This window comes from Mus caroli, unplaced genomic scaffold, assembly GCF_978045245.1.
Source record: "Mus caroli unplaced genomic scaffold, Mus_caroli_1 scaffold_2, whole genome shotgun sequence".
Taxonomy (NCBI): Eukaryota; Metazoa; Chordata; class Mammalia; order Rodentia; family Muridae; genus Mus; species Mus caroli.
In genome coordinates, this window is record NW_028227257.1 from 149,300,554 (window position 1) to 149,328,113 (window position 27,560).

General features: G+C 48.7%; 1 protein-coding gene across 6 annotated transcripts in view; it reads right to left on the bottom strand.

Annotated features, from left to right (window-relative positions):
• Window positions 1–12,419: 12,419 nt before the first annotated feature.
• Fubp3 (far upstream element binding protein 3) overlaps window positions 12,420–27,560 on the bottom strand; it is a 43,376-nt gene continuing 28,235 nt past the window's right edge. For 2 of the 6 annotated variants that reach the window (XM_085835033.1, XM_085835035.1), the window contains exons 9-18: window positions 26,510–26,614; window positions 25,132–25,234; window positions 24,512–24,612; window positions 21,821–21,962; window positions 18,262–18,422; window positions 17,443–17,516; window positions 17,094–17,165; window positions 16,883–16,959; window positions 15,161–15,232; window positions 12,420–14,443 (exon numbers count right to left, since the gene is read on the bottom strand). In XM_085835033.1, the coding sequence (XP_085691159.1) occupies window positions 14,289–14,443; window positions 15,161–15,232; window positions 16,883–16,959; window positions 17,094–17,165; window positions 17,443–17,516; window positions 18,262–18,422; window positions 21,821–21,962; window positions 24,512–24,612; window positions 25,132–25,234; window positions 26,510–26,614 (1,062 nt within the window). In that variant the 3' untranslated portion in view covers window positions 12,420–14,288. The remainder of the gene's footprint in view (window positions 14,444–15,160; window positions 15,233–16,882; window positions 16,960–17,093; window positions 17,166–17,442; window positions 17,517–18,261; window positions 18,423–21,820; window positions 21,963–24,511; window positions 24,613–25,131; window positions 25,235–26,509; window positions 26,615–27,560) is intronic. The other 4 variants (XM_085835034.1, XM_021155916.2, XM_021155915.2 and 1 more) reach the window with 3 other exon arrangements.

Here is a 27,560-nt window from a genome sequence, read left to right on the forward strand (position 1 = left end):
GCCGGGCATGGTGGCACATGCCTTTAGTCCCAGCACTTGGGAGGCAGAGGCAGGAGGATTTCTAAGTTCGAGGCCAGCCTGGTCTACAAAGTGAGTTCCAGGACAGCCAGGGCTATACAGAGAAACCCTGTCTTGAAAAACAAAAACAAAAACAAAAACAAAAAACAAAAAACAAAAAACAAAAAACAAAAAAACAAAAAACAAAGAGAGATTTATTTGTTTTGTGTATGTGAGTACACTGTTGCTGTTTTCAGACACACCAGAAGACAGCACTGGACCTATTACACATGGCTCTGAGCCACCATATATAGTTGCTGGGAATTGAACTCAGGACTTCTGGAAGAGTAGCCAGTGCTCTCCAGGCCCTCTACTTTCTTTTAAAAAAAGAAATTATTAGGGACTGGAGAGATGGCTCAGTGTTTAAGGGTCCCAGCCAGGTTCAATTCCCAGTATCCACATGGCAGCTCACAACTATTTGTACATATATGCAGGCAAAACACCAATGCATATACATAAAAATAAGTTATTAATATCACTTTATTATTTTATTTGTCTGAGTGCTTTGTTTGCATACATGTATGTGCATCACATGCATGTCTGATGCCCCTGGAACTGGGCTTACAGACCATTGTGAGCCACCATGTAGATGCTAGGAATGAAACCCAGGTCCTCTGCAAGAGCTCTTAACCACTGAGCTATCTTCCCCAGGACCTCCAGAGTTGCTCCTTGAGAACAAGTGAACTGTAAATCCATGAGCCAGTTGGTGACAATTCTGACAATGGGGTCCAGAGCCTGGCATCTGGTTGGCAAGCACTCTACCACCTCTCTAGCTTTTCTTTGGGGGGGGGGCGGCGACGACAGGGTTTCTCTGTGTAGCCCTGGCTGTCCTGGAACTTGATCTGTAGACCAGGCTGGCCTTGAACTGAAGGGATCCGCCTGCCTCTGCCTCCTGGGTGCTGGGATTAAAGGCTTGGGTCACCATGCCCTGCTAGCCTTTTTTTCTTTTTAAGGCTTTATTTTAATTTTGAGACAAGGTCTTGCTACATTTCCCAGGCTGGCCTTGAACTGATGTATGTAGCCCAGGTAAACCTTAATTTTCAACCCTCCTGACTCTTGTCTTTGGAGTAGCTGAGAATCCAGACCTGTGCCACCAGGTCAGATTTTCAACAGTGATTTTTTTCGTTTTTTGTTTGTTTTTGTTTTTCGAGACAGGGTTTCTCTGTGTATCCCTGGTTGTCCTGAAACTCACTTTGTAGACCAGGCTGGCCTCGAACTCAGAAATCCTCCTGCCTCTGCCTCCCAAGTGCTGGGATTAAAGGTGTGTGCCACCATCCCCCGGCTCAACAGTGATTTTGATAGACAGCTGGAGGCTGAGGGTTGAACCTATCAGGTTTCAGCTGAGGACAATCACCTCTGCAGAGGACTTGGGTCCTTGTGAAATATATTCAGAGAAGGAGCAGGAGGCAGAGAAAAATCATTAGCACCAACTCTGTAGTTGCCTGGGCCCTCCCAAATGATGGAGATTTCAGCTGAAGAGGGCAAAAGATTCCCATCTCTCCATGGCCCTGGCATACTGACCTGACTGCAGTATCATCCCAGGCAACAGCTGAAAACACTTTGGACAGCCTCTGAGAAAGACACAAGGAGACAGACCCACAGACTGGAGAGACTGACTGGGTTAGACCCTGGCCGGCATCCTCAGTCACAGAACACAGGGAAGCCCCCCAGCCCTCAAGCACACAAACACCAGGTGAGCCGGAAAAGGAGGCTTACTGAGTTCAGCTCTGAGTCCCTACAAGAACTGCAAGGTATGCCACCGGTGAGGGGGAAACCGGTCTGAGGAGACGAAGCCATGGTGGCAATCTGACTCAGATATGACAGGTACTTGGAGGTGCCAGACTGGGAATTTAAGATAATCATGATGGATACGAGAGGATGTGGAGTGGGTGGGCGTTGGAAGCAGGGAGATGCATTTCACAAATGGGATCTGAACAAAGTCTAAGGAGGCTTTTCTGCCTTATCACAAGTGTAGGGTGACTTTGGTGCCCATAAGCACAGCAGACCCCGTGTGGCAAAGAGCAAGGTTTGTTGGTAGACACAGTCACAGAAGGAGGGGCAGATGGGAAATGAGGGAGGGAGACAACAGATGATCCAGGACAAAGGGGTGAGTTCTGAAGAGACAGCATAGCAGTGTGGGAGTATCAGGAGGCAGAGGATGGATGGAGCTGAGGCAGGGCCAGTGCCAGGCAGGGCCAGTGCCAGGCAAGGTCAGTGCCAGGCAGGGCGCCACATGACTTGTGATCCCAGCACCTCGGAGGCAGAAGCAGGAGGATCAGGAATTCAGAGCCAATCTGGCTTTCACGGGGCATTTGAAGACAGCCTGGGCTGCAAGAAAAAAGGAAATGAGGCTGAGGTAGGGAGGTCTGGGAATTCAGCTTAGTCAGTCAGGAACTTCTCTAGCATGCACGAAATCCTGGGTTCCATCTCAGCATCAGCATTGGTGGTGCATAGCAGTGTTCCTAGCACAGGAATGTAGAGGCAGGAGGCAAAGGAGTTCAAGGTTATTGGTGGCTACAAGGTGTTCGAGACTAGTCCTGGCTACAAGAGCCCAAGAGGAGGAAGGGGGGAGGGAGGGAGGAAGGGCAAGGGCCCAAGTAATAATGAAAATTCACAAAAGTTAGTGACAAGCCGGGAGTGGTGGCGCACGCCTTTAATCCCAGCACTCGGGAGGCAGAGGCAGGCAGATTTCTGAGTTCGAGGCCAGCCTGGTCTACAGAGTGAGTTCCAGGACAGCCAAGGCTACACAGAGAAACCCTGTCTCGAAAAACCAAAAAAAAAAAAAAAAAAAAAAAAAGTTAGTGACAGACAACAAAGCAGAAATCTTGCAGAAATAACAGCAGCAACAACAAAACTCAAAGAATGCTGGGTGCCTAAATTTAATTCTAGCCCTTGGTAGGTAGAGGCAGGAGGATCTCTATGAATTCAGGGCCAACTATGTCTACATAGCAAGTTCCAAGCCAGCCAGAACCTATCTCAAAAAAACCCAAAGGGGTGGGGGGAATAGAGAGAGGCCAATTAGGGGTACAGGGATAAGGGCGTGGTGTGAGGGGTGGTATACATGTCACTTCTAAGTACAGTTCAGTGTGGTTATGATTCTGAGCAGAGAGGCAAACAGAGGCCTCCTTGACAACACTGTGTGGGATGCTTACCTTGTTGCCTTGGCAACTCTGATGAAACTGATTCCAAGCATTCACCTGTGTGGGAGAGACTTGCTTCCAAACTGAACAGCTAACTCAGTTGAGCCAGGTCTAAGCAGGTTCTTCAAGCAGTGGGGTAATGAAGGGTGGCTTTGTCTTTCTGGTCTCTCCGTCTTTCAATCCCTCTCGGGGCTGAGTTCAGCTCCTGGAAGGCAGCTGCAGCTCAGCAATGCTAACTGTGGCTTCCACCACACAATGACCAAAGGCCACGGTGAGCAGATCTCCCAGCGCCTTGCCTCTGGTCTCTCTCTGGCTGTGGGATTCAGTGATGAAATTTAGGGTGAAATTTTGCTAATGCATGGATTCTCCACAAAATATTAGGGGATACAAATATTTATATAGTACCTGAAGGACAGACAATGCATAGGAGCAGTGGGGAGTTTATTCCAGGAATGCAAGGCTGGTTTAACCCTTGAAAAGCAACCTCATTAATATTCACACATTCCAGTGAAAAGGGAGAGAGCATATGATGATCTCTCTAGATGGAGAAAAAAAAAACATTTGAGAAAGTCGGCAGGCAAAGATTTATGATGAAACTCTTGGCAGACTAGAAACATCAGGGAACTTCTTATCTGATGAAAGGTATGTGCAGGGAACATACAGCAGGCATAATTAATGGTGAATTATTGAAAGCAGTCCTCTGAGATCACGAACAAGCACAGGCTGCCCACTCTCACCACTTTTATCGACCACGTGCTGGAGGGCTTGGCTGGTGCATCCAGTGATGGAGAACGAGAGAGAGAGAGAGAGAGAGAGAGAGAGAGAGAGAGAGAGAGAGAGAGAGAGATATGCAGACAGATGGAGAACCAGTGTGATAGTAGATGTGGAAAAGTCAAATGAGCAGAGCTGTTAGAATTAAGACGTGATATTAGGGGCATATAGATGTAGCTCAATGGTAGAGAACTGGTCTACCTTGTCCAGAGCAGGGATTCAGTTCTCAAGACTGCCAGGAAGAAAAAAAGGAGGGAGGGAGGAAGCATAAAAAGTCAATATAGCAGCCGGGCAATGGTGTCGCACGCCTTTGGTCCCAGAACTCAGGAGGCAGAGGCAGGTGGATCTCTGAGTTCAAGACCAGCCTGGTCTACAGAGCTAGTTCTAGGGTGTCCGGGGCTACACAGAGAAGCCCCATCTTTAAAAAACAAAACAAAACCAACTAAACAAACAAACAAACAAACAAAAGTGAACTTAATGAGGAGGCTGAGGCAAGTGGATCCCTTCGTTTGCAGTGATCCTGCTCTACATAGGTTCAGCCCAGCCAGGACTACTTACAAAAATGCTGACTTCAAATAACAAAACAAAACAATAGCAACAAAAGTAAATTTGAGGACTGTTGTCCTGCTGCTAAGGTGAAAGTCTGATGTTACTGAAAAGCCCTGACCTTAGTGGAAAATAGCAGACTGCCTTTGTCAGTGAGGTTTCAAGTTTTCTCAACGTGTGGGTTCCTGGACACTCCACCCTCCACCCTACACCCTACACCCTACACACATCCTACACCTGCAGAACATCAGGTAGCCTTGGTTAGATTCCAGGTTCAACGTCCTTGCTCTGGGTAAGAACCCATTCAGCTAGCATCTTAGACTTCTGGAATGCTTCCCCATGCTAATGAGGCATCTCCGTACCTTAGCCTTCAGCCAATGAATGACCTTGCCACCCTAGATATTCCTACCTCCTTCCCCAAAACTATGTAATGTTTGATTCACCCCGAGTAAAGTTGATCTGCCTCCCTGAAGTTGGTCCTGGTACTCACAGGCCATCTGAAACCCTGTTTATTGACTCTGTTCCCTTTTTCCTCCTCATGGGCCAGAGACCAAGGACCCCTGGGAGAAGGGAAAAGCATAGAGAACATAAGTTTAATCCCCAGAATAAATATTAATGAAGAGGAAGGAAGGGAGGAGGGGGAGGAAGCCACTGTCCGGTAACCAAGCACAGTAGCACCCTTTTGTAACCCCAGCACTAGAGAGGCAGAGACAGATGGACCCCTGGGGCTCCCTGGCCAGCTAGCCAAGCTACTTGGCAAGTTCCAGGGCAGTGAGAGCCTGTCTCAACAGAGACAATAATAAGGAAGGTGGCTGGTGGACTGGGGAAACCGCCTCAGTGGGTAAAGGCATTTACTGCCTGGCCTGACAACCTGAGTTCAGTCTCTGGAGCCCTCAGGTGGAAGGGGAGAACCCACTCCTGTAAGATGTCCTCTGACACCATCCAGGCCTTTTTGGCATATGTCCCCCCTCTCCCCCCGACTAATACATACATGTAAAACGGGTGGCTGGTGCCTAAGGAACAACACCTGAACTGTTAGATAGATAGATAGATAGATAGATAGATAGATAGATAGATAGATAGATAGATGGATGGATGGATGGATGGATGGATGGATGGATGGATAGATAGATAGATAGATAGATAGATAGATAGATATAGATACATACATACATACATAATACATACATAGATACATAGATAGATACTTTGATAGATAGATACATAGATACATAGATAGACATGAAAATGAGATATGAAAAGGCTGTACTGAAAAGCACTATAATTAAAGACAGAAAAAGGTCACGGGAAGGAAGGTCGGGTCCAGCGACTCATTCTTCCCAAGTTGAGTTATAGGTTAGCAATTCCAGTATCATTCCAGCAAGTTCTATTTAAAAAAAAAATAATAAAGATTTATTTTTATTTTACATGTGCTTGCCTGTATGTTTGTGGGCATTCTGTATGTTATGTATGCATGTGTGTATGCATGCATGTATGTGTACATGCTTGTGGTACTGGGTGCTGGGAACTGGACTCTTATGTCAAATGGTGTTTGCTGGGGCACCCAGGTAAAAGATGGTTTTGCTGAAGCAGACACAGTTGAAGGGATGTCTTGCTATACAGACATGTGAAAGGACGCATGATGAAGGAGTATAAATGTGACCCCACAGACAGAGGGAGCTCAAGCAGTGGTTTGCTTTGCTCCACTTCCATATTTTTTGCTAATGACATGCATGCATTGGTTCGCCTTACATTGCATTGCTGAGCACCATTTGTGGTAATGCCTGAGAGAAACTCTACAAAGAATTTCTCATGAGGTTCTGGTGGCTTCTTGCTGCTTCTGAGAGAGTCTTTGGTTTCTTCAGGATTGAACTACAGCTGCTGGTCCATGCACACGTGGTGTCTCTGTGTCCTAATAGCTTTTCTCTTCCACCACCTCTGCTGAGTCATGGGCTAGAGGAGCGGTTGAATGTTTATTCAAATAGGCCACGAAGAGTTATGCCTACACAATTCAGCATGTGGAGTGCTTGCTCTGCAAGGGTGAGCTCTTCAACATGAGTTTTGAACCCTAATGCCCACATAAAAGTTGGCCACACCTAGGGGAGAACCTACTAGTATTATTTTGTTAAATAAACATGGTAACAAACTGCCCCTTAGGTTCTTGTCTTTCTACCCATAACTAAGTGCATCTCTCAGCCCTCATCACTGAAGCCTCCTGCTGCAGCAGATAGTGACTAAGACAGAAACCAACCACACAGTCACCATGCAGGAGGTGAGAGACAGAAAGTCCACATCACACCATCTCCTCTAGACTTAGAGGTCATGGTGGATGAGTGAGTTTGATGATTGTGAAAGCCAGAGTGATAAAACAGTATTTCTTGACATGGCAATGCAGTTACACACGCGATCTAGGTGGCTAGGATCAACAGAAATCCCAGCATGGATGGAGGAGGGGTTAAAAGTCCTGCTCTCATCTGAGGTGCCATTGGAGTTGAAGGATACAGAGGGTGGGTGGATACAGGGCTTAAGAATCACTTTCTTGGGCTGGTGAGATGGCTTAGTGGGTAAGAGCACTGACTGCTCTTCCAAAGGTCCTGAGTTCAAATCCCAGCAACCACATGGTGGCTCACAACCACCCATAATAAGATCTGACGCTCTCTGAAGACAGCTACGGTGTACTTATGTGTAATGATAAATAGATCTTTAAAAAAAGGGGGGGGGGCTGGAAAGATGGCTCAGCAGTTAAGAGCACTGCCTGCCTTCTAGAGGACCTGAGTTCAATTCCCAGCAACCACATGGTGGCTCACAAGCATCTGTAATGGAATCTGATGCTCTCTTCTGGTGTGCCTGAGGACAGCTACAGTGTACTTAGATATAATAATAAAACCTTAAAAAAAAAAAAACCAAAGAATCACTTTCTTCAGGGATGCCAGCCTTGAGAGGTCAGGTTGTCACCCATGCACACAGAGGCTGGCTGGATGCTAAATTGAGAGACAGTGAGAGGTGATGAGGGAAAGCATAGGAATTTAGAGAGGAACAGCAGATTGAATAAGAATGGCTCCTATAGGCCAGTGGTGGTGGAGAATCCCAGCACTTGGGAGTCAGAGGCAGGTGGTTCGAGGCCAGCCTGGTCTACAGAGTGAGTTCCAGGACAGACAGGGTTGCACAGAGAAACCTTGTCTCAAGAAACAAACAAAACAAAACAAAAAGGAAAGAAAGAAATAAAGCAAGCAAGAAAGAATGAAACAAAGAAAAGAAGCAGAGAAAGAAGAATGACCCCCATAGACTCAAATATTTGAATGTCTGATTGTTTGTCATTAGAGAGTGGCACTATTGGGCCGTGTGGCCTTGTTGGAGGAAGTACACAGAGGTTGGCTTTGGAGTTTCAGATGCTCAAGCCAGGCCCAGTGTCACTTCTCTCTCAGCTTCTTCTCCAGCACCATGTCTGCCTGTGTGCTGCCATGTTTTCCATCATGATGACAATGGACTTGAACCTCTGAACCTTGCTGATAACTGGAATTTATGGGTCAACAAACTCCAGGAATCCTGCCCTGGCCTTTGGATTACAAACACCCAGGGCTGTGTATGGCTTTCTAATTTAGTTTTTTTTTTTTTTTTTTTTTTCCCAAGACAGGGATTCTCTGTGTAGTCCTGGCTGTCCTGGAACTCACTTTGCAGACCAGGCTGGCCTCGAACTCAGAAATCCGCCTGCCAAGTGGTGGGATTAAAGGCGTGCGCCACCACTGCCCAGTCTTAGATATTTTTTGTTTGTGTTTGTGTTTGTGTCTGTGTCTGTGTGGGGGTGTGCACGCATGCGTGAGTGTGATTGAGTAAGGGGAGACCAAATGAGAGGCTCAGAGCCCTGGAGCTGAGTTACAGGCAGCTGTGAGGCAGCCGGCATGGAACCTGGTAACCAAACTCAGTGCCTGTGGAAGAGCAGCATGCACTCTTAATCACCAAGCCATCTATGCAGCACCTCATTTTTAATTAAATATTTAATATTCATACGTGAACATATTGTGTTTTGATCCCATCTACCCCAGTTCCTTCCTCTCCAGTTCATCCCCTATCCCCCATCTTAGTCAGAGTTTCTACTGCTGTGACAAAGCACCAGAGTCATGACGACTCTTTTTGTTTTGTTTTGTTTTTTGAGACAGGTTTTCTCTGTGTAGCCCTGGCTGTCCTGGAACTCACTTTGTAGACCAGGCTGGCCTTGAACTCAGAAATTTGCCTGCCTCTGCCTCCCAAGTGCTGGGATTAAAGGCGTGCGCCACCATGCCCGTCTTTTTAAAATTAATTAATTAATTATGACAATTCTTATAACGGGAAACATTTAACTGAGGCTCTGTGTGTGTGTGTGTGTGTGTGTGTGTGTATGTGCATTGAGTATGAACCCACACGTGCCTGTCCTGCGCACACCCCTGCCACACATACAAACAAACAAAACTCACAACTCGGCAACTAAATCAAACTGCTATGCGTCTATAGACCCCTCTATCTGAGGCCTGAGCCTCGAATGATTTGAAGACCAGGGGTGTGACCCAGATCCAGGGGATGGAACTGCACTAAAGAGCTTTTTCTACTCACTGGACCAATCTCCACTGAAGTGGGGACAAGGGCCAGGCTTGTGATGTTTGCTAGCCACATGGTAGCCCATGATAGAGGGACAGCTGGAGAACTGAGAGCTTCAGTTCTGGGCTAGGGTGCCTGCTTCTCAGGGAAGTGATGGTCAGATAATCTGACACAGCAGAGGGTTGTAGATTTGTTTGTGAAGAGCCAGAAGTGAGATTTCCAGAAAAGTCACTGCAGATCAGAATGAAGCAGCCTTGACCAAGCACGCCCATTTGTCACCCTTGTTACTATGGTGTGAATCTGGCTGCTTGCAGGGTTCCATCCTGTCCTAGCTGGTCTTTTCCAGGTGCTGGCTGCTGAGACTCGGTGTGGGGGTGGCATAGGGTGGAATAGTTCTGTGCTGTATTTAGATCAGCTTGTCCCCACTGCACTTGCAGAAAGCCACCATGGTGGTCAGGACCAGCTGCCACTTCCCATGGTGACCTCAGCTGGATTCATCCCACCTCATGAACAGGGTGGTCACTGAGGCTGAAAGTGTGTTATTTTTCTCCTTGCTGTGACAATCCCTCACCAGAGCAACCTAAGGAAGGAAAGGCTTCTTTTGATGCCGTCTATTCAGTGCGTCACGGTGGGGAGGCTGTGGAGGCAGGAGCAGGAGATGGCTGGTCACATTGCATCTACAGTCAGGAAGCACAGATGAGTGTCTATGCTTATAGCTGTGTCTATATTTACAGGTGTACGTAGGTATCAACTTTGACCCACCGACACCCAACTCACAGGCATAGAACCTACTCAGGCCTGCATGCAGTCCAATGCCCATACCTATTGCCTAAAGGCCCACCCGGCTTCCCATGCTCAGACTTATCAAGCAGTGCTTGTGGCTTATCATGCTTGGGGTTTAACAGCACAATTGCCAACGAAAAGCACAGACATCTGAAGAATGTGGCCGTGTGGGGCTCAGACTCTTGTCTAAAATGGCCACACAAGCCAGACAGTGGTGGCGCACGCCTTTAATCCTGGCACTCGGAAGGCAGAGGCAGGTGGATCTGAGTTCAAGGTCAGACCACACAGCACCTGCCCCTTTGAGTCTGTATCAAGGTGTAGGTCAGTACCTTCCAGCCTTGGATCCAGTATGGAAAGGGTGAGCACTCCCTTATGGAACTTGGAGAAGACAAAGCCCAAGATAACCATGCAAGCACCCTGGCTCAGCAGCCCCCTGCGGGCTTGTCAGACCACTTTCTGGCCATTAATCTGAGTCCTTTAGGAGCAGTTGCATTAGCCTAACCTAAACCCCAGCTGGGCCCTGGAGGGCTGGAAGTGGGCCTGGGAAGCAGCAGTCCGGGAGCCAGCTGGAGCCGGGCTCCTGCATGTCCAGTGCCCCTTGGTCTGGGCACTGCAGCACACCATCTGTATGCCTGTGGGGCCATAGGACAGATACATGGATGATCACCCTCTAAGATGGTCCCACTGAGGCATAAGACTGCCTCCTACTTGACAGACCAGGAGCGGTTAATGGAGGTACATCCCTTGGCGGATGGAGAACTCCTCACTCCAGTTCCAACTTGGATGGGGCTGCTTCAGTTCAGCAGAAGTCCTGCTGAATCCTGATTGTGGGCAGAGCCAGCATGGGTGTGGCAAGGTGGGTGTTGGGGGAGCCCTCTGAATACAGACCAGGCACCACCCACCCCGACCTCGCCAAACACATACTGCCCTCCATGATGACCATGCAGCTTTCTTAATGGAACACAACCGCTGAACTTGGTACATTTCAAGCACTTTAGCCTTCCAGGACGGCAGACTGCTGATGGAAACCATCTTCGGAGGGCGGGCGCCATGTTAATGAGAGGCCAAATTTCATATGCTTGCAAACTTTCCCCCCTGCGGCCTGCTGCTCTGCACACCCCACCCCCCAACAGAAGATTGCATCAGAGGGAAAGAGAGATTTCCATAATTTATAGTACGGCATTTCACTGGGGACAAACGCTAATCTGTACTTACCGATACATTTAAGAAAATGCATCCTCCCGCAAGCCTGCGCCATTTATGACTCTTGGCACAAACCGCAATGCTCAGTCTTCAATTAAGGGACACCTTAGGGTTCATTATCACACAATTGCTCCCTGTGAGCCATGCCAAATGCTGTTTTGGCACTGAGCTTGGAAGATGAATTAGAAGGAAGTCTTCCCTGTAATGCCCTCTCCAACTTGCATTACTGCCATCAGCGCTGCTGCCCTTGTTGCTGGCCCTCCCCCTCCCCAGTGGCTTTCACTATTCAATTTCTCAATGTCAAACTCGATTCTCTAGAGGTGTAGTTAAAGATGCCACATCTCCTTTTTGTCTTCCGGCTCTCAACAGGCCTCAGTGTGGCCCAGATGGGACATTCTCCATACCATTTTGGGCTAAAGGATCCACAGATGTGTCTCTCATTCTCAAGTGTGTGGTGGAGACAAGGCACACAAACACATGCACATTCTCGTGCACACACACACACACACACACACACACACCATAAAGAGGGTTCTGAGTAAAGACTAATGGGCCTGTTGTATGTTCACACACACACAGACACACTCTAATGGACTATTTCTCTTTTGATATATACAAACACACACCAGGAAGAGGGTTGGAGGGTTCTGAGCAAGGACTGGTGACTGACTACACTGGGACAATTCCATAGTATGTAAGTACACGGTGAAGGCTGAGCCAGGCAGATGCCCTGGTAAGAAACTAAATTTCAAACCAGTTGCTTTCAAACGGAGACAGAAAACAGCCAGCAAGGCTGCCTTGCCCCCTCTGGGTCCTGGGGTAGGCCTGCAGTAGGTGGGGTTGTATTCTTGTTTTCTCAGAACAAAAGGGATGCATCTGCTGCAGTCTCAGAGTCCTACCTGGGCCTGCTGGGAAGATCCACCACCCACCAGAGGCATGGGTGAGTGGGCCTTGAGGGTGCAGTAGGCAGGGAGACCACCTAGGCGCACACACAGGGCAGGGCTGGTGTGCTTTTAGGTGAGAGCATGCCACCTCAGAGTGTGGGGTGGGGGAGGCAGCTGGGGAGGGTCTCAGCTCAGTGGGGTGCTGGTCCATTGGCTTCCTCAGGGACCACACCTTTCTCAGGACCAAGCAGAACTGTTCTCGCTCAGATGCTGTCACTGTGAAGGCCGGTCCTTAGTGTGGCCTTAAGTCAAAGGGTCAAGTGTAAAGCTGCCACATAAAACGAGCTTTACTTCAGAAGTCCCCAGAGGCTGTGTATATTAAAGAGTTGGGCTGATGCAGGGCCATTATCAGCTAGGCAGGGCAAGAGACAGGGGCCAGCAAACAAAACAGACTAAGAACACTTTGTCCACAAGACATCTTGTGGAAATTTTATTATATAGAGTGTAAAATGAATTGTCAGTCAAATAAAAAGAACATCTTTAAAAAACAACATGCATAACATTTCCAATGCCTTTTTAATAGTTAGACATTTCAAGCATCGTAAGGAAAACAAGAAGCGCAAACTGTAACGAGCGCGTTTCAAACGGAATGTTCCTCAGGTCAATTCAAAATGCAGGAGAAAATAGCTTCAATCCCGTGTTTCCTTTAAAAATACATGTTATCTGTACAAGATACACTACAGTAAACACTGGAAATCATAGTATCCCTTTTATTAAATCAAAATTATTTAACTCATACTGTTGTTAATACTAGATTTATTTATTTATCTAGTTAATTTGACAAATATTAAGAAAATATTTAAGGAAAAAAAGCAAAAACACCCTGGAATTAAAAAATAGTTACTACATTTTTTATATGGTTTAATGTCCACAGTGTTTGTTAAAAGTTATATTGAATTTCTTTTTAATATTAAAAATAACAGTATTTATATTTCTGAGAATAGAGAAAGGCTTTTTGTTTTTAAAACCAGCTTGGAGGTCTTAGACACACAACTGCCCTGGATAATGGAGACGAGCAGCTTACAAGAAGGCAGACCGCGTCTCTGCATCACCATCAAAATGCTAGAAATGACACAACCCACAAATGACCCTCCCACAACACAAGGACCCGTCTCAGTTCAAAATTCACATCATTAATTACAATACATAATAGTTCAGTTTTTTTTTTAAAAATGCAATAAAACCAGACAGCCAAGATACAAGAAATTAGAGGTGAAACACAATGAATTTACATTTACGAATATTTAAATACTGCTTCAAAAAATTTTAAAGAGTTTGTTACATTACCACCTAAGACTTCCAAGCCATTTTTTCTGTTGTAACAGAAAAAAAAAAAAAAAGGGAAAACAAAAACCCAAAACAAGAACAAAAACCCAACAACAACAACAACAACAACAACAAACCCACCCAAAACTGTAACTAAAAAGACACAAGACAAAGCCATCGTGTGATGAAATGCCAGGCTCCGAGGAGAGCTTGGGCACCCGAGCTTGCAGGTTTCGCTCCAAGAGCCCCGGAGCTCACACATTTACAAAGAAATCATGACGTAAAAATTACCAGCAATGTTTAGTAACTAATTTTCCCAATTTTTAGAAAATTTCTGTTAATCTAAATATAGTGTTTCACAGAACAAAACAAAGGTCTTCATCGAAAGGTTTGCAAATCTAAAAATCTCTGTAACAAACAGGTTTCTCTCACACTGATTTCGGGGAAGAGCCGCGGCAGATGCCCATCTACTGCTCCTGTGGGGGGAGGGAGAGGGTCAGCCCAAGACCAGCGCCTCATACCACCAGGTACTGAATGCTAAGCACCTCAGGTTCTAGGGTCAGAATGTGGGGGTACGGGATGAAAGGGGAAGGCTTCTCCTGGGTCACCAGGCCTAACCCCAGCTTCCTACAAGGCAAAAGGTACCCCCTGGGAGGGAGCCTTGCCCCCAAGGTCCAAGGAGAGAGAACTCCTTCTTGGCTGAGAACCGGAGAGAGCCCTCCTCGTTTCTACACATAAAGAGGCCAAGCTGGCCCTCCACTTGCTTGGCCCCAAAGGTGCTGTGCAGGTAAAGGCCCAACCTGGCCACTCTCTGCAAGAACTACTACTGGAGTGGTCCTGGTTCACTGCAGACCCAGGGCACTTAGGTATAGTCAGGGTTTCTAGGCCCAGAGCTAGGAGGAGCAGCCTCTGCTCAAGCTCAGGGTTTGGAGTGGAGGGACAGAGGAGACCCTCACAGGCCACTGTGCTCACCCTGGGGCTAGGCAAGCACAAAGGCTGGGTGGCATCATGGCGCTGGGGACTGGCTACAGACCTGGCTGTGGGCCTGAGCCTGCCCTAAAGTCTGCCCATAGAAGGCGGCCTGCTGCCTGTAGTACTCAGCCCAGGCCATCGTGTAGTCTGGGGGGGAGCTGGCCTGCGGGGCAGCACTGGTGGGATGACCTGGAGGACAAAGAACAGAAAGGAGTTAAAGAAGGGGAGGGGGTGGGAGGTCCTTTCTCTCAGGCTAAGGCCTCAGCCAAAGCCCACCTAGATGCTACACTTCTATAGGACTATACTGCCCTGACTGCCTGCAGCAGCCCTGGGCACAGGCAGAGCTGGGAGAGCCAGTGCAAGGCAGCTTTCAGGTGGGGCTGGGTAAGGGTGGGTTGGTGTTAAATAGGCCCCAAGCCCCAGTGAGGAGACCCCTGACACGGCCCATCAGTCACCAGTGCAGCGACTGGCCCAGAGATGCTTTGGCCCCCAAGGCCAAGCAACTTTGCCCTGGGCCTTCCAATCAGCAAATGATGCTTCTAGGTGTGAGATGTTGTCCCGCAACCCTACACTAGACCCCAAAATGGCTTAGACTGAAACATGCCCAGGCCCTTCGCTAATGCCAGTCACCCTCAAGCCTGAGCTGCTTCCTGGTAGTATAAGGAGAAATGGACTCCAAAGGAAAGACAGGCACCAGCAGCCAGTGAAGTGGTAGCCCCAATCTCTGCACTGTGACCTCTTGCCTGCCCTGACATGGCCTCCAAAGACTGAGGACAACACACCCCATAGGCACTGGCCACATCTGGCTTCCTCTGACAGGACATATGGAGAGACAAGGTGGGCACCTAGACACAGCCCCAGAGAGGGTACGGGTGACCCTGGACAGCGCATGATGGCTGCACTCACTCTGTTTTTTGTAATAGTCCTCCCAGGCCTTGCTGTAGTCGGGCTGGCTGTTCTGTGGCTGACTCTGCTGGCCTGTGCAGAAAACAGACAGCAGTCAGGCCTTGCTCATCAACTCCCACCGTGGCTCACTTCAGCCCCAGTGAAGTTGGCTTCAACCAGGGTCTTTAGGAGGCAGGGTTGGAAGCCAAAGCCTTCTCAAACTCTGAACCTAGTTCCTCATGAACACCCCATGAGGCCCCACAACTCCACTACTGTCCCCTGGACAAGAAAGGTTACAAGAGTGGAAATTCTCTGTGTAGAACAGAACATGAAGGCACAGGCCTGGGGTTCGAGGCCGGACAAACCCTGTGCACATGTGCTGATGGCGCACGTGCCAGTGACAGAGGTAACAAGCCCACCTGGCCCTTGCCTGGTCTGGCCTTTCAGTGTGGGAAAAGCACAGAGGCCTAGGTGCCTCCTTCTCCACTGCTAGCAGGAGACAGGAATGAGGAGACACCCAGTGTCAAGGAAAGGCAGCACTAGGCTGGGGCAGTAACAAGGCAGAGAGGCCAGAGACAAGCACTAGCTCACCAAAGCCCTCACCACTCATCAGAGTGAGTGTAAGGCAGCCAGAGGACTATGAAGAACATGCCAGTCCACACAGCTCAGCAAAGTGCCTGTCATTTTTGCCATGCTAATTAAGACCAATGGAGGGGAAGGGGACAGGTGCTGAACCAACAGCTTGTTTTCTTCCCTGTGATGTGGGGTGTGCACAGGCCTGTGCCTGCACACAGGCAGCGCTCAGTCACACAGCTAGAGGCAGCTAGTCTGTCTTGCTTCTTCCTGTTTACCACCCACACCAAAGCCAATCAACTGGGCTTCAGGTTCTGCCGGACCCGACTGTAAGTGCTCCTTTAGGGGAAGCGGGGAGGAGTCTTTCTCCCAGGGGTACATCTGGGAACAACGGGACCACAATCCTGTCATCCTCTTGCCTTGGGGATACACACATCAGCAGTATCCAAGAGCCCAGCACTTGAGTCCTCCCAGGAGGCGAGGAGACAGCAGAACAAGCCTGCTGAGTGTGACGAGGGTGGACCCCAGCATCAGTAGGTGCTCACTGGGAAGCACCTGTCAGGTTTAAGGGAGGAAAGGGAACAAAATGGCTGTTTCATGAACAGAGCTCATGAAACACTTCAGCTGCTGTCTGAGAAGGCAAAGCAGAGCAGAACTGGCTGTGCCAGCGTGGAGATGGAGAGGGGCTGAAGACTGTACACACCTCCCCTTCTAGTGGCTCAGCAAAGATAGTTCTGCTTCTGAGAAGTCTAGGTGACAGAAAATGCCCTTTTTTAGGTCCCTGGCGAGAAATTGCCTGGCCAAAAGAAGACTAATTGAGGGTCCTCAGCAGGCAGGAGGCTGCTTAGGAGGGCAGAGGACAGGAAGCTCTTGGCTGGAGCTTAGCCTTAGAAATGGAGACCAGAGGGAGAGAGCCTTGTCAAACCATACCAACTGTCATGTCCAGCCCCACCCCCAGCTCTGAGGAGGCCCTGTGAGCCAGGGAAAGCAGCCTCACGTTCTGTTCTGTGAGTTCTCAGAGCCTGGGTCTGCGGGGCCCCATCTCTGGGGAGGAGTCCTGCTACACCAGGAGTGGAACTCAACAACTCACCCCACCCCATCAGGTGCCTGGCTCTGTGAGCATCAGCCTGGCCACCCTGGTGTATATCCTCACCATCTTGAGTCACTTACTTGGGACTTGTTGTGTAGGCTGCTGCCAAGCCTGGTAAGTGCTGCCCCAGCCTTGGGTCAGAAAAGCTGGAGGGCCACTGTGGGTGACAGAAGAATCCTTTGTGATAGCAGGAGACACAGAGCCCTCCCCCTGCTTTCTGAGCCTCCTCCTCTTTATCGTTCTGCCCCCCACCCCCACCCTCCTTCTGGCAGAGGGACAGTTAACACCTACCTCACAGGGGTGCTGTGGGGGTTGCCATTAACTTTAGCAGCGATGTTGGGGAAGCCCCTGGGAGGAAAGGTGCTGTAGAGAAGGGAGGAGCACTGTTGATCTGCAGGAAGGGCTGCCCTCTCAACCCACTCCCCTCTACCCAGGCATTGTGCTCCCTTGGGAAGACATGTGACTGGAAACCCCCGAGCTCTGGGCTTTACCCGGAATGGTGAGCGATCTACAGGACAGGACAGAGAGAGAGGAAAACAGTGTGGTCCCACCCAGGACCTGGATTAGTACTTCAGAGGAATTGGACTGAGGTTAGCTGGGTGAGGAACCTTCCACCAGGAGACGGAGGCAGAAGACTCACTTTTGATGTGGTGCGGCTGGTGGCTGGCTGAAGGGGCTCTGTCCGAAGGCTGCAGGGGCTCCGAGGCTGGCACCCTGTGTGGGCACAGAGCAGCTCTCACCCGTGTCACCGAGTCACTTTGCCCTCTGCCCAAGCCCACCCAGGGAAGCCACTATGGGAGGCAAGTCAAGTGAAGGAGACAGCTCTGCACTCACACTAGCTTCCTTCCCCAGCAGACAATGTCTGCAGCGGTGGCTCTGCCCCTCAAATGACCAAGACCACCACACAGCCAGTCCTGGCACCACCACGATTGCCCTTGCATGTCACCCTGGGGGAGGACCAACCTGCTTGACTCTCCCGTCAATTTAGGCTGGCCCAGGGCTCTTTCTGCCATTCTACGTCCCCATTGAGGTGAGCAGTGGCCCATCTGTCCTCCATCAACATTCCCTTTCTTTATCTGCTTTGAGGTGCCTGAAACTAAAGCCAGAGTCAATGAAAGCTGCCTGCAGGGCTGGTGGCCAGGGTGAGGCCTGAGGGAGCCTGGGGCAGTGCCGGGGGAAGGCTGCTTTCCCGCAGCTCATTTACGCCTGCAGGGACATGGCCGGAGGTCTGACTGCTGAAGCCCTGGCAGTCATGCCAGGGGCTTCTCTCATTGCATCTGGGGCCTGGCACTCCCTGAGCCTTGGACTTTCCTTTGGAGAGGAGGAGAGGCTGCCCCCACACGATGCAAGGATGGAGAGGCACAGGAAGCACAAGGTTCTGGGGGAAAGCAGGTACCTTGGACATCCAAAAGCAAATCCAGCTAGTATAAGCCAGGTGGGGGAAGGCCCGTGTACGTACGCCAACTTTCTCATCTATGAGATGCCTGGCCACCTCCATCTGCTGAGGAGCACCCCTGATGGTAAATATCCGCAGGTTAGGGTCGGTGTTAGGAGGGGGGTTCCGCTGAAGCTCCACATGGGCACCTGATTGCTGGTTGATGCTTTTGATGTTCTCGCCCCCTGCAGGCAGGAGATAGGGTTGATTAGATCGGAGGCAGAGTCTGGCCTATGCTTAGGGGAGGCTGAAATGCACAGGCTAACTCTTGCCCACAAATACCCTGCTTACTGCACACAGGCCCTGACAAAATCCAGGGCTTCTTTCTTGTAGGCAATACTAGCCATCTGGAAACAAGATTGGAGCTGGACTGAAGCGTCTGTGGCCATGGGCCCCATAGAAGGGCCCGGGCTCAACTGCTGCAGGCCACTGAACTCATTCCTGCCTGCCTTGAAGTCTACCCAGGGAAGGCTGATCCTCCTCAGTTTAAGAATGGAGACCTGATGGCCCTACCACACACAATGGAGGCCTTCAGCCTGGGCAGAGGCTGCCCTCCCTCCATAGGTCAAATGGGCGGCTACAGCCCCAACAATGCCTGGAGCCCACTCTGGCCTTCAGTATCACACCCTGTTCCCTCTCAGGTCCCTCTGCCTTGGTGGGGGGATGGGTGCAGACAGAAGCAGTACACAGGGGGAGGAGGCGGGGCACATGGCCTAGATGGAGCGAGTGATGGAAATTTAGTTGTTCTCTCTGAAAACCGGCAAGTCTCAGTCTCTTAATGAAACATGTATAACAAAAACTCCACCAGTCAGTGAACAATGACCCATTCTTCTGAAATTTCACAGAACTTAGATCTATTCCATCAACTCTCTGGGAGAAGAATACTGCCAGAATACAAGGAAAACCTAAGCACATGTTTTACAAAACTACAGATAATGTGTTGGAAAGTCTGGTAAGGGGAGCAGGGAGTCCCATGAGCCTCAAAGCAAAGATCACATAGTGTTGGGCTGCCCCTGCTCATTTCCAATCAAACCCAGCTGGAAATGACAGGTGTCACACGCTGCATATGCCAAAGCTCTCCTTTATGCACTCCACCTACAGCCTCAGCAGACGATGCTAATCTATGCCACCGCCAAGCAAGTGAGGCAGCTGAGGAGGAGAAAGAGCAGGGACAAGCTTTGACTTTATTTCATCTCAAAAGGGTCAAGAACCAAAAGTGGAGGTGAGTCCTGGTGACCATTCCTGAGGGCAGGGCAGTCGGGGTGACAGCTATGTGTTTTCTGTATGCCCAGTATAGCTCCTGGGTCCTCTTCTCATAAGCTACAGCCTTCATCATCTCTGTCCCGTGAAGAGTAAGCTGTTTTGTTCCCAATCAAGATTTGGAGATGCAATGAGGAACAAAAAGCAGAGCACTTGCATGTGTCTAGTCTCAGTAGTCCCACTCAGCAGGTAAGAGCAGTAAGTACGCCTGAGACTGAGGACTAGCAGCCAGCCCCACCTTAGCCAGGCCAATGGCCCAAGATGCTGAGACCTCAGGAGCATGTTAATCGGATATGGAGGCACTGCAAAACCACATACGGCCACAAGGAGTTAATTTAAGTTCATCTTCCTTCAAAATGAGGTCATTAGTTTGGCACATGGTGGCTGTCTTGGACTCATTCAACAGCCTGCTCCATTCTTCCACCTGATGGGGGGCAGAAGTGACCCACCAGCGGCCGGCTGGACGTGAAATCGTAAAGCAATTAATCAAAGCTGCTAAAAGGACTGGCTGACAAGAGCAGGGCTGGCCAGACTATCTGTCAATGTTGCTGTGTTTATCATGGAAATCCAGCAGGGGCCCGGGAGGCTGTCCAAGGGCAGGAGTTGGGAGAGCTCTGCATGGTTGCCTGGGCACGCAGGCTCTCTCTCTCCTCTCCTTCTCTCTCTAGCACATGCTTTTCCCCAGAAAAGGAAACAGCTCCTTTGAAAGAGCCTTTCCATGATCACCTTAGCTTGTGGTGGATCCCAGACTGTTACTGGACATTTTGCTCTGTTGTTCCTGTCCTCTAGGACCTACTTGGGTGGCTCTGTGGAGGATGGGCAATGACACCACACACACACACACACACACACAGAGAGAGAGAGAGAGAGAGAGAGAGAGAGAGAGAGAGAGAGAGAGAGATATGGGGTACTTCTGCCAGGATTTTCTGAGACACAGGCAAATGAAATTACTAACAAAATGGTTTTCAAAAGGCCAAGCCACCTAGATGTGATCCCTGCCTATACATATCAAGTGAATTTAATCTCTTGGTACTGTCCACGAGCTGGGTGGAGTGTGGGGGTGCCTACCATTCTAAGCAGCTACTAGGAAAAGAAGAGCCAACTGCTCCATCCGTCATCATGCTGTGATCCTAGAACCCTGAGCAGCAGTTCTCAACCTGAGGGATGGGACCTCCACAGTGTAACATACCAAACTCCTGTTTATCAGCTATTAACATTGTTAAGTCATAACAGCAAAATTACAGTAGCATAATTTTGAAGTAGCAATGAAATAATGATATGGTTGAGGGTCATGAGAACATGAAGACCTGTGTATATTTATTAAAGGACTGCAGTGTTAGGAAGGTTTAGAACCACTGACCTAGAGGCTGAAGCGAGAGGATCATAAGGTAGAGGCAGTCTGGGTAAGCGGTCTCAAACTAAAACCAAAACCCTTCACTGTTCCTACCAACCAATCATCTGAAATACATGGACACAAAAGAGTAAGATCTTAAAGGAGGACAGACACTCCCGCAAGTTGGGAGAACTACAAGTCCCGAGGGTGGGTGCTGGTAACTAACCCCACTCCAGCTCCCAAGGACGCATAGGCAGGCATGAGACTTGCTGGTGGCAATAGCCCAAGACACATTCCCTGTTCCCTGTAAGAAGAAATGGGGGAGGGGGAGGGGGAGGGGGAGGGGTGGGGAGACACAATCCTGGGGAAAAGACATCTTTCTATGCTGTCAAATGAACTCTGAAGGAAAACACAAAAGCCAATGTCAAACACAAGTCCTGCTGGCAGCAAATTCCAGCTCAGTGCTCCTAGGGAGGCCAGCCAAGACAAGGTGGTCCCAGGGTCTACTCTGCCCGCTCCCTCCTGGCTCTCAGGAAGGAAGGCATTGTGCAGGCAGGAATGAGGCTTTTCACCCAATGCTCCAAACTGCCCCCAAATGGTTAGGCGCTAACAGCAATCTCTGTTCCCCCACAGGCTGAATGCACTGCTCAAAGGCTCCCATGCTGTCCACAAAGACTCAGTGCCCAAAGCCAGTGAGGGAGAGGATGTCTCGTGTCAGAAAGCACTCTGCAGCAGGCAGCATCAGTGTTGGTGACTTATCCAAGACCAAGTTTATCCCAGTCCACAGAGAACACCAAAGGCTCACACACCTTCCCAGCCTCTCTCCAACAGCCTAAGTGGCAGGCCTAACTTCCTGTCCATAACTTGGACGTGCTTTGCCTCCATGATGACGAGTCAAGACAGGGACCCCAGAGATGCATTGAATATAGGTCTGAAGGATGGCATTTCCTTCCTTGATCAGGTGCAGGGGACAGAAAAGCTGCCTCTTACCTTTGCCTATCACAAGGCCGCACTTATCAGCTGGCACTGTGTACGTAATTTCCTGGACGCCCCCAGGAGTGCCCACACTCCAGTCACTACGGCCTCGGCCTCTTCCTCTTGCTACTGTGAGGCCACCAAGGATCTCTCTTTCCTGGTAAGGGAAAAGGGTGACAGTGAAGCCTTTGGCTGTCAGCAGCACACTCATGCTTCCTGGGGAGAAGGCAAAATAATGGCAGGGTATACCCAACACTACACATCTGACTCTCAACGTCTCAGACTTGGAAGCCTGCATTCAGAATACAATCAACAACACTGTGTTATAAAAAGACACATATGGGCATCCACACAGCAGCTACATACCTGCCTATAACAGGAAGCCAAAGACTCGGGGCTGAAGCCTGGGACCTTCTGAATTTTCATTTCAGGGCCCTCAAGATAAGGCTTTACTCGAAGCTGAGGCTAACTCTTGTAGGTCTGTTGGAGCAGATAATGTCTGCTCGAGAGCTACCAGCATCTGGAAGTGGCAGGATGGGTAATGTGTAACCTAACTCCTCCCCAAGGCTGCTCACTACACAGGGCAATCTAGTCACTGCACTGTAAACTATAACATCTTGTTCTCAGGCCAGCAGAAAGGCTAACAGAATCTAAAAGAAAAAAAAAGTTCTCGGGCTGGTGAGATGGCTCAGTGGGCTAAGACTGCTGTCCTGATTTTGATCCCTGAGACTCACTCACCTGGTGGAAGGAGATCCAAATCCTGCAAGTTGTCCTTTGACTTCCACACACAGTTCATTGCATGTAACATGCACATACAATGATAAGTACAAACACAATAAAAATATGTATTTTAAAAAAAGTGGTTTTATCACTAAGAAGGCATAGAGAGAGATACTCAAGAGTAACTTCTTAGGAAGAGTGGGCTGTGGCAGAAAACTGTGTTAAAAAGGCAGCCTGTCTCTAAGACCAAGGAGCAGAGAGACCTAGAAAGTCCAATTGGGTGTGTCTGGGAAACATGAGAGTCATTCTAATGAAGGAGTCCTTCTATTCCACTCAGAGGCAGCAGGCCTCATCCCTCTTCAGTGCTCTGCCAACTTGGGAGTCTGGAGTAGCTCTGGCACAGTGAAGATGTCCCTGCCAACGATGGACAACTGCATACACTTAGAAGCTGAGCCAGCACAACAATAAGCTAACTAGATGGAAGTCTCAGGGGTTCTGGACAGGCTCTGGCACGAGCACCCGAGATGCTGGATATGAGGGAAGATGTTTCTTCAGCTTCCAAACTTACACAGAAAAGGTATTAACTATGTCCAACCCTAAAAACCACCTGGACTCCGGTTAAAAACCAAGCCCCCACCCATGTGCTCCCACTCAGATCATCAGGGACTGAATAGGAGGCATACATTTACAACTGAAACAGCTGGTGGGAGCCACACCAGGCACATTGCCTGGTCAAAGGCCTTGGTCTGCTGCTGCAAAGACAAGCAGAAACTCTGGTGGCACCTTAAAACTTATCAGAGGTCATGGGCTAATAGAGAAACAGGCAATCTGATTTCCAATATGCTCTCCAGTCCTTTGGCTAGTTCCTGGCATGTGCTCACCTGCCACTGTTTACATGCCCTCCCTATCATAAGTTAACAGATGCTAATGATGCCACACAGACTCACATTCTAAAGGCAAGCTTGGAACCAAGTATAAGAGCAGGACTAAGGACACCCCTCTCAATCTCAATACTTGGGAGCTGAGGCAGGAGGATCACAAGTTCAAGGCTAGCCTGTACTACAGAGCCAGGCTCTGTACCAAAATGCTTCCCCCAAAAAATCAACAACAAAACCCAAGTGTATGAAGACATGGTATCACAGGAACAGATTAGGTCCTGCTGTGCTTCCTGGATTCCATTCCAATTGTTTTATGTATCAAGCATGCCTGATTATTGGTAGTGGGCACTCTGCTTGGTGCTTCTCCTGACAGGCACGTGCAACTTTTACACTGTGACATCACCATCTACAAAGCTCATGCTTCAGACCCACATAATTGGGGAGAGATGTCCAGTGGTTAAGAGCATTTGTAGAGGACCCAGGTTCAGTTCTCAGCACTCATGTCAGGAGGCTCACAATGACCTGTAACTCCAGCTGCAGGGATTCCAACACCCTCCTATGGCCTCTACGAGTACTGCACACATGTTGTGTACATGCATACAGGCAAACATACACATAAAGCAAATTACCCAAACAAACCAAAAGTTAAAAACTAATTTTAAAATGTACATTAAGCTTGTAATCTTCTGCTGGGCTATTTAATTATAGTTGGCATGCATATAGCCTATGGGCCACAGACTGGACAGAGCTGCCTCTGAAAAGAAAACCCAGGGTATACGACACTGTCAGTGGGCAAGGATGCTTGCCATCAAACCTAACAACTGAATTTGATCCTCAAGAGGAACATGATGGAGTCTCTAGAGAACTGACTGGCACATGCATGCCATACCTTGTATGCACCACACATACATATACACTGCACACACATGAAATAAATGTAGTGAAAACCTAGAGTCTGTGTGATAAATGCAGGGGTAACAAGCCAGCAAGGAAAAGCACATAGGTAGGAGAAGGCAGATACAGAGAAGCTTCTGGGCTCTAATTAGGGGCCTGAGCAGTCAGGGCACCACTGCTAGGCGGGCGCCTAGACCCAGAGTGCTGGACCCACCTGTGCCGTGAGAATGAGCTCATTGATGATGCGAGCTGCATGCTGACACCGATCTGGAGGGCCCATGACCTGCGCCGCTCTTTCTGGACTAATCCCGTCGTCTGTGGAATCAGATGAGACAGGGTAAAGACAAGTCCAAGGGCAGAGTAGAGAGTTTCACAGTCTACACTCCGAGTGTGATCGGGACTGTGAATAAGTGTGTTTTCACACACTTCAGGATGACACCCAATTACTGTCACGTACACATGACCCAGCACTTGGGAGGCTGAGGTACGACAACACCGAGCTCAAGGCCAGCTAAGCAACATTCAGATCTTTGCCTACCATGAACGATGTTAGCCTTTCTTTGTGATAGTAAGTTGTCTTATTAAATAAAACCTAAAAGGGATATTTTGTAAAGAAATCTTTACTTAGCAAAATTATAAACTGAAAATGCCATACTAAAGAAAATCTTCATTTCTTGGGGGAAGGGAGCTAGAAACCACAGGCCAAAAAGATCAAGTTAATATACAACCAAGGAAAGACACAGGGAGCAAACAAGAGATTGCCAAAGAGAAAAAGCAAGAGAAAATGCACCCATGGTTAACCCAGCCCATTGTCTAGGTCCACACTAGACCAACCTGGTTTGAATTGGATCCTCACACCAGCGTCGTTCTGGATCTTCTTAATCATTTCTCCGTTCCTTCCTATGACAATCCCAACAACAAACCTAGGCACAGACACCTGGACACAGAGACATCACCTGTCAGAGCTTCCGCACAAGTGGCTTGGTAAAGATCTAAAGCATCTTAACTGTGTGTGTATGTGGCACACGAAAACAGGTGCCTACAGAGACAGTGGATGCCCTAGGGCTTGAATTACAGCTAGGGTGGCTGTGAGATGCCATGTGGGTGCTGGGATCTGAACCCAGTTCTTCTGGCAAAAGCAGCCAGTGCTCCTAACTGCTGAGTTCTTGGCCTTTTCTTTGAAAAGGAAAGATTTAAAAATAAGTACTTCATTTTTATGATAGTGTAATTCCATAATTAAAATAATAAGGCTGGTTTCTCTTTAGAGTAATTCCGAGACTGATAATTATATTGCTCACATCTGTGTGAAGGAAGTATAAAATTGGACTAAAAAGGGTTATAAAAGTAAGGGAATGTCTACAGAGCAAAGATGTAAAATGATCATCTTCATCTCCCAAGTTCTGTGAAGCGCTTAAGAATATATCACATTGGCCATCCCTGTGATCGTCCACAGCCTTTTTTTGTTGTTTTTTTTGAGACAGGGATTCTCTGTGTAGCCCTGGCTGTCCTGGAATTCACTCTGTAGACCAGGCTGGCCTCAAACTCAGAAATCCGCCTGCCTCTGCTGGGATTAAAGGTGTGTGCCACCACAGCCCGGCCTTCCACAACCTTTTAGTCTCTATCTGTAAAACTGTGGTAAAATGCACAAGCCACAGCATCTGCCACTGTCATGTTTCTGTGGAGCAACCAGCGGCACTAACTAGACTCAGTACCTATTGGTCACCAGACACTGTACCACCGAACACTTGCTTCAATTGCCTCGCTACTCTGCCTCATTTAGAGTGGCCTCTGTGAATCTGGCTCACTGCACTGGATGTGATGGTTGTATACTGTGGCATAAATGAAAATTGCAAGACAGATTTTGATACCATTTCATCTTATCAATAAGGCAAGATTATAGATTTAATACAACTACAACATATATTATCACTGAGAAAACGTGGATTTTGGCCCCTACCTCTAGATCAAGTAAAATTTTAAAGCAAACCTAAAAAGCAAAGGCGAGGTCTGCCCCGTAACGCAGCTGGCTCTCCATGCTTGGTCCCTCCTTCACATCCCTGAGCAGTGTGACCAGTGACTTTAGTCCCACTCTTGTGTTTTTGAGACAGGCTCATACCAACATGTAGCCCTAAGTGGCTTGGGGTTTGTTCTGTAAAGCAGGCTGGCTCTGAACTCAATCTTGTTTGCCCACTGACCTGTGAGTCCAGCTTACCTCTATACTACCTCCTCCTGCTCGGGAGGCGAAATCGCTGCGCACACCCCGGAAGTCAGCCTGATCTTTCTCTCGGATGATCTCTAGAACCATTTCTCTTGCTTGCTGTACAAAGAAAACCAAAAGGCACCAATGGGGGAAATCCTGGAAACAGTAGCATGAAATGCCAGGATCATGACCAACGTGACCCAAGATCGTGGAGGTGCTCAGCTGCTGGCCAGGATGAGAGCTCTTAGAGGCATGGTCTTCATCTGACTCTGACTCCTAAGGTTCAAACTGGTAAGAGCCCACTCACTTTACCTGCAGTTAGGTCAACACAGGTAAGGTGTGGGAGAAGTCCTTCCAGTGGCCTCAAGAGCTTCTGGTGGAGGCTCCCTTGAAGTTAGAGGACAGGGAGGATAGGCCACAGACACAGCTCCTGCCCTCAGAACTCTTACATCTTGGCTTTTTGCACTTGAGTGCCAGGAGGAGCTCCTGGTGTATGAGCTCAGGAGTCACAGCCCAGGGCGGCTGAACTGCGGCAGTTACTGCACTCTCATGAAGATCCTCACAGACTGCACAGGACGAGACGGACACACTGTGCCCTCCCAAGGGAAGTGCATCCACTCACACTGCTCTTAATAAACTAATGGGCTTAGCACTGTTCACCCTGCCCAGGACCTACACTACAACCAAACAAAGGGAAAAAACTGAAGGCCTTAAAAGTCAACTATTTCCCTGAAAATTTACGAAGAGACGTCAATAAAATATGGGCGTTTTCCTGAGAGACATTTCCCAAGAGGCTGGGGACATAGGTGTTTGTAGACCACTTTTATCACACACAAAGCCACAGGTTTAACCCCTAGCAGTCTATAAACTGTGTTAACATCAGCTCACACCTGAAATTCTGACTGATGAGCAAAAACCAAGATGCAATCTGACAGTGCACCTATGTTTGTGTTCATATGTGGAGGCCTGAGGAGTTGTACATCTTGTATTTTTGTTTTTGTTTTTTAAGATTTATTTACTTTATGTATGTGAGTACACTGTCCCTGTCTTCAGATACATCAAA